This window comes from Natator depressus, chromosome 11 (genome assembly GCF_965152275.1).
Source record: "Natator depressus isolate rNatDep1 chromosome 11, rNatDep2.hap1, whole genome shotgun sequence".
Lineage (NCBI taxonomy): Eukaryota > Metazoa > Chordata > Testudines > Cheloniidae > Natator > Natator depressus.
The window spans coordinates 41,759,763-41,772,106 of NC_134244.1; the positions used below are offsets into that span (position 1 = coordinate 41,759,763).

Consider the following 12,344-nt stretch of genomic DNA (forward strand, 5'->3'; position numbering starts at 1 on the left):
AAATTGGATTACTTTCCTACTTGATCATAATGAGTGGAGATGTCCTGTTATGTGTGCAGCCGAGAGTCCAACATGGCAGTGACATTTCAGCTATTCCCCTGTATTTTCTAACACGCTTTCCCTTTCCTGGCCTAAAGTGATAATATAGTGTAGATGGTGTGCTAGATTCTGGAGGTGGGTGAAGTGATGAATATTATTATATTTTGCTGTCATGGACCCTGGGATTTAGTTCTTTCAGACAAGATTCTGGCCAAAATATAAGGAAAGGAGAAAAGGAACTGTATTCAACTGAAAGCTAGAGTGTCCGCTAGAGGGCAACCTCTGACCATATTTGGTTTAGAGACAACCCCCCCCCCCCACACACACACACACACACACTCACTCACTTTCATTTTCAAACTTTAGGGGCAGAAGATTATTTACAAACAATTCACTGAAAAACATTATCTAATATTTTTCTATTGTGAAACCTAGTACAAATGCCCCATTTCTCCACTGCTTCCTTTGGTAAGGGCTACAAACATACAAGAAAAAGTTAGAGCTCAGTGCTTGGTTCTACGGAATATTTGAATTATCCCTCTGCAATTTGGTCCAACTTCTGCCAAATTATGTATGGATACTGCCAAAACGGATGTTCACCCATAATTAACTAACCTTAAATACAAAAGAGTCTAACAGACGCCATGTTATTAAGCTGATAATGGGCATATTCAGTACTTTAACAGGCCAATTTCTTGAATGGAGAACTCACCAAATCTAGGAAGCCAATAAACAGGAGTCGAGTCACTTAAAATATTTCACAGCTAGACTGGCCACCTCATTAACTCAGGTAGGAGAACAGAACAATAGTCTCCACTTGAAAGAAATCAATTAACAGTCACCAGCAAACCCTCCAGCCAATTAAAGAGCAGCACTGGTGGAATTAAAAGATGGCAAAAATTAGGATTCCCAAGTCTCTAGTGTTAGGAAGAGAAGCCCCTCACAAAGAGATAAAAGTATTCCCTACAGAGTTTGGCCTCTTGAGGTAACCCATGAAATTACAATAAATAAAAATTCAGAACCACAAGATAAAATAACTATAGATTTATTGAGAAGTAGCAACATTCAGAAGCCAGAGATATTGCTTCTACTCTTAACATACACACATCTATAATTCATCCAAAATAGCTTGACACAGCTGTTTTCAGCTGTTGCAGTGTAACAAAAGTATGCCATCCACTTCACTCATGGATCATGCTAATCCACTGCCTGCTACAAATGTCAGTTTCTTTGTTGTGGAAAAAGAAAACATCAGTTTGTATAGCATACAGTAGGACACTGTCTGCATCAATGCACACAGCAGACTAACGTGCAATAAGACTACTGTATATATTTGACAGCAAAAAGGAATTGCTTTCTCAGCGTCAGTCTTGCATGCATTTGGTGCAACATCCAAATTGTAGCTACTGTAAAGCCACTTCCTCAAGTATTGTGGTTTATGCTGTTAAAACGACTTTATTCTTACTACTAGCAGATAATGGCCACATAAAAAGGTAAAGTAAAATCTGTGTCTTTAAAAATAAAAGGGCTGAGGAAAATTGATGTATACATGTAGCTACTCCAGATGAGGAAACAAAGCAGATTTTGTTCCTGTTTTTTCAATTACACTAATGATTAGAAATTTTATGGCAACTTAGCGCTCTTGTTGCAGTTTTAAAAGGGCACTAAAACGGGCTATTCCATACTCCAGGGTTCTGCTTTAGCCATTTCAAACTATTACAGATAACATGGACTCAAACTCTCCTTTTGGTACATTCAAGTTAGATATGAATATAACATACAGTACTTGAGTAACTATTTGAACATTTTAGGGAGGTTACTGGGGTTTACTAGAATTTGATTATCTTGTATCCATGAGATAAAGCTTTGATAAAGACAATGTAATTTTAAAATCCTTAGATATTCTAAAACCAAATTCAGAAATTCAACAAGGATTCTTTGGATCACTCTTTGGATCAAAGTCATTATACCTAGTTTAAAGGTTTTATGCTTTGTTCAAAGTTTTGGGTTTGATTTGGAGAGGTACTAAATATCTACCACCCCACCAAGAGTTGCAGTTGCTTCTAGGATTTGAAGATGAAGGTATAATTTGCTAATTACTGTGTGCAGAGTTACTAATGCAGGGGTGGGCAAACTACAGCCCGCGGGCCAGATCCGGCCCCTCAGGGCTTTGGATATGGCCTATGGGATTGCCACCCCCGTGGTGCCATGGGCCCCATGCCTCTCCAGAAGCGGCCGGCAGCAAGTCCTGTGGCCCTGGGGGATGGTGGGGGAGTGGCTCTGTGTGCTGCCCTCACCTGCGGGTACCTCCCCCTGCAGCTCCCATTCGCCGGGAATGGGGAACCACGGCCATTGGGAGCTTCGGGGGAGGTACCCACAGGTGAGGGCAGCGCACAGAGGGAGCCTGCCCTGGCCCCAGTGCATGCCACTGCCCCCCTGGAGCTGCTCCAGGTAAGCGGTGCTGGGCCAGAGCCCAAACCCCGAACCCCTTCTGCACCCCAACCCCCTGCCCTGAGCCCCCTCCCGCACTCCTCCCTGCACCCCTGCCCTGGGCCCCCTCCCGCAGGCCGCATCCCAACCTACACCCCAACCCTCTTCCCTGAGCCCCCTCATACACCCCGCACCCATCCTCTGCCCCAACCCCTTGCCCTGAGCCCCTTCCTGTGCACTGCACTCCCTCCTGCACTCCAACCCCCTACATTCATGGTCCTGCATGCAATTTTCCCACCCAGATGTGGCCCTCGGGCCAGAAAGTTTGCCCACCCCTGTACTAACACCTAAGAGAAAATCTTTGGAAAACAAACTAACTACTTAGAATTCATTATATTCTGTGATGTTTCTAGGGTTTTGTTTGGTTTGGTTGTTTTTTTAAAAAACATCTCTTTAAGACTTGGTAAACTTGTATAAAACCAGGATCTTTGTTAATTGTTCATCTGCTTATGCCTCAGTTCTAATTCCTTGACATCATGATCATCTTCACAGCAATTAACGTCATTACAAACAGAGGATTTTCTCTTCAAGGGAGGAGTAAGCAGCATAAACTGAGAAGTTAAAATTTGAACACAGAGTTCCTGGTTTTACGCAAGGGTCCTAACAGGGGCGAATCCTGGTCCCATTAAGTCAAAGGAAAAAACTCCCATTAACTTAAATGGGAGCTCAGGATTTCACCAGGAGAAGGAAATATTCTTAACATAGAATGCTTTAAAGTTTTGTATGCGTCATCAGCAGCTAAGTGCAGTTTTAATGGGGGTGGGGAATCATTTTATATTGCTTATGTTCAAACTGGAAAAATAACTGAACTGTGAGCGTCCTACTTCAGAGATTTTTTCATTAGTGAGCATTCAAAGCAGGCCATTTGCTACACATTTTCTTTTGGTGGAACAAGAACCACCAAATTTCATCAGCATTACAAGTGAGAACACCCAATTCGATAAGTGTCATAAGAAAGAAAATGCTTTAGATTTCAGTGATGAGGGCAGGTGAGAAGGACAAACTTGCCCTTTGTTGCCTACCCTCTGAATACATGCCCAGTTCAGTGGCTTTCAGTCACTGTGGATCTCTTATGAATAAAACGGTAGTACAAGTACTCATCCTGAAATTCAAATTCATTGGTAATATGCTGGATGACTCCTCCTTTTGCCAGTCTGTCTCCGTACATCAGAGCTTCACCACGGTCAGAAGCAAGGCCAACTTGGATAAGCCAGTTCACAAGCTCACAGCCAAAGAAGATGCCAGTCGAGGTCTTTGCACCACACCTGTATGTCAAAGGAATGATTCACCCATATGTTCTGTAAATCTGCTATCACCACTGCATGATGGGGGAAGGCAAGGAAAAATACGGGGAAAACAAGGAAAGACAGCATGAAAGTTAAAAGTATGTTAGAAGAGAACCTATTAATTCTGTATGTTAAGGGCATGCACATTTCATTACCTTTTCCTAAACGCCTCCATGAAAAGCAAAATGCATGCAAAGTTCTGTTATGCCTGTAAAATAAACTTTATAGAACCTACACAGCAATCCGACTACAACACACGTACACATATAAATTATTGGATACTTACTTCAAATGTATTCATTAGCATGACCACTTCTGTAACAAAATACCTGATTTAATGAAATGTAAAATGCCAGAAGCATTAGGTACTCGGGCTGCACTTTAATGCTCACCTTTTCTTCAAGTTTGAATAGTTGTGTATATTGTAGATAAGTCATTTAATGTGCTTATCTTACTGAATCTTTACTTACTAGAGAGAACAATTGAGAACAATATGACACTGATGCAAGATGGAAGTGTTTTGTTTTGTTTTTTTTTGACTTAGTGATGAGGCAATACTACTACCTTCTAGTCAGTAGTAGGAAACTATCACTCAGAAATGTACTTGTGGTAATAAATATTTCTGGTTATCTAAAATCTGCTCTATGGAACCTAACTGCAGGGTTTCTGAAGTTTGAGCAAACAAAGATGATTAACAGCTACACAAGACAGCAACCACCAAGGAACTTCTTTATATTTTAATTAAAACAAGCAGTAAAAATGAGAGCAAATGTTAGCTTATATTAGTGGAGCAACAAAACAAAAAACAAAAATCATATCAGACACAGTATTATTAAATTAAGGAGAAATTAGATGAATATTTAAATAAGGGATAAAGGGATTGCACACATTTTCTCACAAATGGAAATAAGGTGGGAAAGAAATGCTGCACAGTACATAATATTCAAATATAAAATACAAATATTTGAGATCAGAAATTGATATTTTTTAAATACAGAGACCCAAAATATATGTACAAGCTTATGTTTCACTCTTTAAGTCTGATTAATTCTCAAAGGAAACAGAAACAATAAAACCAAAGAAACAGTAGGGGGAATAAAATGCCATGCATCACAAGCCCCGACTTTCCATTGTGCAGGGGATGCTCAACCCCTGGCTCTGCCCCAGGCCTGGCCCCCACTCCACTCCTTCCCTCAAGGCCACCCCTGCTTTCCACCCCTGCCCTGCATCTTCCAGCCCTGTTCCACCCCCTCCCCTGAGTGTGCTGCGTCCTTGCTCCTCTTCTCTCCCCCCAGAGCCTCCTGCACAACGCAAAACAGCTGATCGCGATGGGCGGGAAGCATGGGTGCTGATCGGCAGGGCCCGCTGGTGGGCAGAAGGCACCGGGGGGAGGGGAAAAACGCTGATGGAGGCTGCCAGTGAGTGCTCAGTACCCACCATTTTTTCCCCATGAGTGCTCCAGCCCTGGAGCACCCACAGAGTCGGTGCCTATACCATGCACCATGTAGGTACAAAGTGCACCCGTCTACTTCGTAAAAATACTTCCTGATGTGCCATGCTTGCTTATGTGGTAGGAAGCCTGCTATGTGAACTGTGTGATGTCTGTACCCTATGTTCACCCCTTTTGCAAGATTATGATAAATTTTGTACAAAATATGCCTTGTGAGGTATCATTTGAAAACTCAATTTGCTGACACTGTCCTGGTAAAATGTGTGTGGCAACATTGTGTTTAAAGTTCTAAGATTCTACTATATGATATTATTAAAACATGTTCCAAATCTGGGGAGCAGTCACAAACCAGTTTCCCAGAGACAAAAAGCTAGCCAATGCCTCAACCAGGTGTCTTTGGCAGGAAAAAAGGTGAGAGTGAAGAGTCTACATCTTGACAAAGAAACAGCTTGGAGTTCCTGTACACACCGACTTTCTGTCTCCTGAACCTCATCTGGAAATGATTCTCAAAGAAGAGAAAAAACTACAAGAAGGGAGAGCAGACACCCCAAATGATCTCTCCTTTCTCTTTATCCACAGCATCAACAACACTTGAAGAACAAAGAAAGCAGCACTGGACTGGGGGAGGGATCCTGACTGAAAGGAATTCAGCCAGTAAGACTGCTGAACCATGTGGTGAGACAGACCTTTGCTTTGAATTTACTTTAGCTTAAGGTAAGCATTGTGTTGTACTTTTATTTTCTTGTAACCAATTCTGACACTTATGCCTCATTACTTGTAGTCACTGAAAATCTATCTGTAGTTAATAAGTTTGTTTCACCTAAACCAGTGTGTTTGGATTGAGTTATTTGGGAAACTTCATTTGGGATAACAGGATTTGTGCATATCATTTTCTGTTAACAAAATAACAAACTTTCTACGAGCTTGTATTGTCCAGCAGAGAGCTGGGCAGTACAAGACGTACATTTCTGGGAAACTTTGGGACTGGGAATTTGCTGGTGTTGCTCTGCAGTGTAATTCACAACTGGCTGGCTATAGCACTCATACAATATAGTTGATAATAAGTTACATGCTGGAGGCTGTGTGGGAGCAGACCAGGAGTAATAGCTCTCACAGCAAAGCTGTGTAAAAAGCACTCCACGTTGGAGAACTGAGGGGACAGAGCTGTTCCTTAGTCCAGATTATACCCTGTGTAATGTCACAGATTGCCTTACTTCATCCTTCTTTAAAGAATTACTGAATCTGAAGCATTCTGATTAGAAAAATCATTGCTGCCTTTTCTTTATACCATGGGTATTTGCAAAACAAGCAGAAGGTTTTTTAAGTTATTCTGCTCCTGCTGCTCTTTCTCCCCCACCTCCCACCTCAAACACAAACTTGAAACCATAATCTTCAGTTTAGGGCATCGATTTGTTTCTGAATGCTTGTGTGACACCACAAGATGATTATAACTTCAAATGAAGAATCAGCAACAAGAATGAACTTGTAAGGGACAAGGACCTACAATCCAGAATCACATGAGCAGTCTTTACAGATGTAGCCATAGCAAATGCATGTAAGTATAAGATGCAGGATTAGGCCCCCAAAACTTTTTCTCATGCAAATACTTTTAGTCACAAAAAATGAGGTTTGATGTTTCCACTGAAGACAAGTTACCTAAACAAGCTGCTAAATACTCATCTTTCACACTGATGTATACTGCAGTTAGAAGACATTTGCCATGGCTGTAAACACTAATGGAAATGCTATATTTTTATTCCCAGCCTGTGATCTCTGAACAGCTTACTGCAGTTTAAATGAACCTCTGTAAAGGAACGGAGCCCCACCTTCTGTCTTTGACAATGCTTCTGACACAGGCATCTCTGTGATAATGAACAAATTGTTGACATGTCATCCTGATTTCCTCAGGTACAGAAGACTCTGCACGTTCTGCTGCTTCTCTACTACCCCAGAGGAATTCAAACCTGAAAAATAATTAACCAAGAAATCAACAAAGAAACTGGCAATTTAAAAGGAAAGCTGGAAAAAATATTACAGAACTCGGGGGAAAATTCTGCATCATTTCTGTCACCAATTCTGTTATAATATAGTGCATACACTAGCTACTTATGATAGAACTTCCTAGCCCATATACTGTTTGCCTTTGAACACTCAAAAGCTTGATTCTAGCTAACACAGAGTGGAGGCAAGGAACTAGGTGTGCCTCCTTGATTCAGAACTGCCTGGACCCTGTGCAATTTAAGGTTGACCGTGGGTGGCAGTCCTCTCCCAAGCTCCAGCCACAACCTAAGTTCTTCCCACAGCTTGGGGCAGTGTGGGACTTGGGAGTCTCAACTCCCCCACTTAAGTGACATATTCAGCTTCCCTAGGTTTGGGGAAGCAGCAGTAGCTTTGGCAGTTTCACTTGTACCAACAGCAATTGCTCATTTGCAAGCTAATGTTTAAATGCAGTTTCAGCTGAACTTTTATGTCCCACCAGATTTTCAGTTTGGCACCCACTGACTCTGATTAGCCAGCAGCGGTGACATTAAGGCATGGCCAAAAGAGTGCAGCTCACTGCATGTGTCCGTACCAATCTAATACCAAAGAGGCATTCAGGAGCGGCACCCTGGAACGAGCATAGGCAGGAGAGGAGGTAGGAGCAGCGATGGAAGTAGAGGTTTAAAAGACCAATAACATTATTAATAGCTATCCTTAGCATTAAACCTGCCTAGGTAAGTGTTGAAAGATTAGATTTACCTTCTTTTGAATGGCAGAATGATTAAATGTTTATCCAAACCAAATATACCAAAGGATATGAAGCCCTGGGAAAAAAAACCCACAACACAGAAATATCAGTATTATAAACCTAGAAAAGACATTATTTCAGACCCAGGAAAGAAAAGAAAATTAAAATAATCCACTGAATTTAGTGCCATCAGGACTGAATTTTGTGGCCTGGACACTATTTCAAAGAATAAAGAGGATTAAGGATCCTTTAAATTTTGGACCCTAAAGAGACAGACAGAGACAGGTATGCAATAGGCTGTCAAATAACTTCTCCAGAAAGGGGTTTGGTAAATTTATTCATAAAGATCGACATCTCATCTGATATTACAAACACAATGACATCCTTCCAGAACTATTTGCATGGTAAGACCAGCTAAAATAAAGAGGAGAATAAGTTGATAGCAATTTACTTCTGGAACACTTGCCCATCATACAAAACTTGCAAACAGGAGGCAGAGCATGAACAACCTGTGAAGCAGAAAATGGATGAGCGACCTGTTTAAATGAATCACTGCCCCTTTCTAGAAACTTGATACACCTCACATTTTATTAACCCTCCACTGAAAGTCTCAGCATGTTCTTTCCTATCACTGCTGACTACCAGCGTCAGCAGCCAAAAGAAATATGCAATTTCAAAGGAAACATTGTGAAGTACCTGACCAAAATTAAATACAGCACAAAAGAACTGCAATTCCACGTAGAGCCTTCCAGGTTCTTGGTTGAACAACCACCACAAACAGCTGGACAGATTCTGTTAAAAATATAAATTGTGTCAGAAAATTCTCTCTTCTTCACAGAAGATAACAAAAAACTCATTTATTCTCTTTATGCAATAAGTCACCTAGAACAAAAACAGTCACTGAAAAGTAACCTGCTACATTCCTTGTGAGGTTCAGTAGCTGTAAATGGGACCCACATTGTGTGATCGATTTTAAGGGTGAAATGTACCATCAGTGCTGAGGGCCTGATCCTCTAATACCCTAAACAAAGAAGGACCTTGTTCTTCTATGTTAAACTCTATGCATACTTAGGTAATCAATAAGTAGCAAACCTGTCTGAGCCAATATTTCACAAGGCAAACAGCAAACATTCCTACTGAGCTCCACACCAGCATTTTCTACATGGTTTCTTACTTTTATGGAAGCTCAGCAGCAGCTGAAATGGTGCTGGTATGCACTTCAGCTGAACATAATCTGGAAAAAAAAGGTAGCTCATGTGGGCATAAAGGTGAAATCATTTTTGAGTAGCAAGGGGCTCATAGTTCATTTAATAGTTTCTGCAACTAAAAATCTGATAACTGACATAGATAAAACTGGGGCCAAAATTTCAGGTACCTTTTTATCTTGTGGGCCACCACAAAAATGTATTTATAATTATTTGAAATGTCTGATATATGATATTTAGAAAAAAAGGAAAACTTGCTTCCAGTGACCTAGTTCAGCGGTTCTCAAACTGTGGGTCAGGACCCCAAAGTGGGTTGCAACCCCATTTTAATGGGGTGCCAGGGCTGGTGTTAGACTTGCTGAGGCTCGGGGCTGAAGCCTGAGCCCCACTGCCCAGGGCCAAAGCCAAAGCCAAAGCATGAGCCCCACTGCCCGGGGCAGTGGGGCTCAAGTTATAGGCCCCCCTGAAGCCCAGGGCAGCGGGGTTTGGGCCGGCTCAGGCTTCGGTCCCTCCCTCCTGGGGTCGTGCAGTAATTTTTGTTGTCAGAAGGGAGTCACGGTGCAATGAAGTTTGAGAACCACTGACCTAGTTAAAAAGCAGTTTTGCTCTGACTAATAATGGCACTGTGGGGTTCACTGAGTCCTCTTGGTTTCTATATCAATTATACATTTTTTACTAGTAAAAATGTATGTTTTTTTGTCAGCCTTACAAACTCTACTTGGGCTCTGAAAGTCAGACTGGGTTGTTTCCTTCTTCTGCATCACCACCAGCAATAGAGTTTCTGCAGGTCAAATCTTGACTTAGTTACACTCCAGCAAGCAGACTGGAGTCTTCAACAGTATCTCACTGGAGTCATTGATTGGCTCTAACTGGAAGGTAGTAAATAAATCTGTTAATGATGCAGCAAAGGAATAGAGTCCAGCCTACTGCGTGGAGTCCACAGTGCTAATATAAATAGCACAAATAGACTTGTCTGCTTTATTTATATAGGTTCTTATACCATGCTCATCACTATTGTATTTGTCATCGCTAAAGGAACTTGGATTCTGAATCCACACAGATCTGTTCGATAAGAAGGAGCCATTTTTAGGTAGTCCCTCCTCAAAGAACTACTGCACTTTTTAAAAGCTGACTATCGTGTAGTGAAGAAAGATATCCCTGAAAAAAGTCTGATGAACCAGCAGACCAATGAGAATTCAAATTTTGGCCCTCCCCATACTGTTGTCAGCCCTGTCTTGTTCATTGCCATCAGCAGTGTTAACGGTACAGTTAGCACATTTAATTTTGTGACGTACTCTTCTAATGAGGGACAGAACTGAGATACAATTTATTTAATATAGCGCAGACTGAACTGACATTGACCCAGAAAAATGGGGAACTACAAGCTTTTTACTGGTCTGCCGATACAGATTTCCTGAAAAAGTGTCATAAACCACTGATCTAATCAATGTCAGAAATAGGAAATATTTACAGCAAACAGGCCCACAATGAGAAGTAAACACAGCAACACATGTCTAGCCAGTTGTTTGTCTCCACTCTGCAGACGTTGTTCTTCTTGTGCCAATATGCAGTTTTCAGAACTGCAATGACTCTCACACTGATTTGCTGCAAAACATTAACCAGAATTTATAATTAGGCTTTTTAACTTACAGAGTCTGATGCTTCTGACCCGGCTAGACAGCTTGTACAACACCCAGTCAAGAGACACAATCTTACAACAATCCTTTAGAAGCAATGAGGAAGAGGAAGTATTGGGGAGAGATGGGAGGAGGAAGTGAACAACAGGAATGTCCACACACACAGCTTTCTTCATGTTTGGGACCTACACAGTGCAGTGTCTCTTCCCCATTATTCAGTGCTGAAATGACTGATTTAATCATTGCTGACACACACTGCAGTCTTGAACAACTCAGGAGTTCCTGGCTCCAAGTCCATGCACAAACTACCCTATTACTACTACTGAAATTTGCATGTATAATATCAATTTTAATTTCTGTGCTGAGGAGGTATGCACAAAAAGGGAAATTTTAATATTAGCTTTAACTATAAATTTTTCAGACATCTGTCCCAAAGCAGACTGGTTGATTTCTGGTGGAGATGGTTGCTCTCTCCCTAACCAGGAAAACTTTACACAACAAAACATTTTGCTGCCTAAATTACAGCTCTGTACTAGTGCAAAGTTTAGTAGTGGTTATTTAAAAGTTCTCCATACCTGCCACTAGATGGCAAGAAAAGAACTGCACGAAGTAATATGTACTACACACAAAACAGGGTAGGCGTCACTGCAGTTCGGTGTAACAGTGGGAAGCATGATCAACTGCTATAGTAAAGGTTACATGAGCTTCCATTGTAACCCCATTTTCAATTGCTTATAACTTCCTGTGTGGAAATAGCCCTCACTGAGGAGACCCGATTTAAGTGTTGCAGTGAGAAATGGCTTGGGTTCCAAAGAGTTCAGACCTGTTGAAAGTTACATGTTGTGCATGCAGTACATATGGAATGGAGCTGCCTGTAAAGTGTGCAGCTAAGGAAGGCTGCAGTGTGCACGATCATTTTGCTGGCTACTGAGAAGTAAACATCTGCATGGGCTGGACCAAGGGTTCTTGCAGGGTGCAGAAAGTTCATTGTGAACTATTCTTCAATTTCCATGGCTCTTTGGGCCCCCTCAAACACTTACTTTCCCAAAATCCAAATACACTTGGAAGGGAACGTTCCATACGAGGGCAAAATACAATCTACAGGGTTAGATCCAGAGCCCACTGAAATCAATAGAAAGACTTCTATAGACCTTGGATCAGGCCCTTGATGCAAACTCCAACAGTTTAGGACCAGGAATTTATGAACAGATAGAGGTGCCCTATACCTTGAAAGTCCCATCCCCTGTGTGAAGACTAGTGCTGAAAGTTCTGAGGACAAATCCCCTTAAAAGGGTTGCATTCTGTGCAGCTTTCTAAATGGTCTGTTACAAATTAATAGTTCTGGACAATAAAAAAATACTACAACTGTCTCTGATGGCAGAGTGTAAACTATAAGAAGTTACATGATGGCAAAAGCTTTCTATTTTAATTAGAAGTTCAGGATGTCCAAGTAGAACAGTTAGAGTGATGACATCTCCCAATTTAATTTTTACTGCTATTGTAGCAAAA

At 41.4% G+C, this 12,344-nt stretch overlaps 1 protein-coding gene across 3 annotated transcripts in view; it reads right to left on the minus strand.

Annotated features, from left to right (window-relative positions):
- Positions 1 to 2,768: 2,768 nt before the first annotated feature.
- GPR155 (G protein-coupled receptor 155) overlaps positions 2,769 to 12,344 on the minus strand; it is a 46,162-nt gene continuing 36,586 nt past the window's right edge. For 2 of the 3 annotated variants that reach the window (XM_074967615.1, XM_074967617.1), the window contains exons 12-16: positions 10,670 to 10,803; positions 8,690 to 8,785; positions 8,005 to 8,069; positions 7,092 to 7,229; positions 2,769 to 3,794 (exon numbers count right to left, since the gene is read on the minus strand). In XM_074967615.1, the coding sequence (XP_074823716.1) occupies positions 3,572 to 3,794; positions 7,092 to 7,229; positions 8,005 to 8,069; positions 8,690 to 8,785; positions 10,670 to 10,803 (656 nt within the window). In that variant the 3' untranslated portion in view covers positions 2,769 to 3,571. Of the gene's footprint in view, positions 3,848 to 7,091; positions 7,230 to 8,004; positions 8,070 to 8,689; positions 8,786 to 10,669; positions 10,804 to 12,344 lie in introns of all 3 variants that reach the window. The other variant, XM_074967616.1, reaches the window with a different exon arrangement.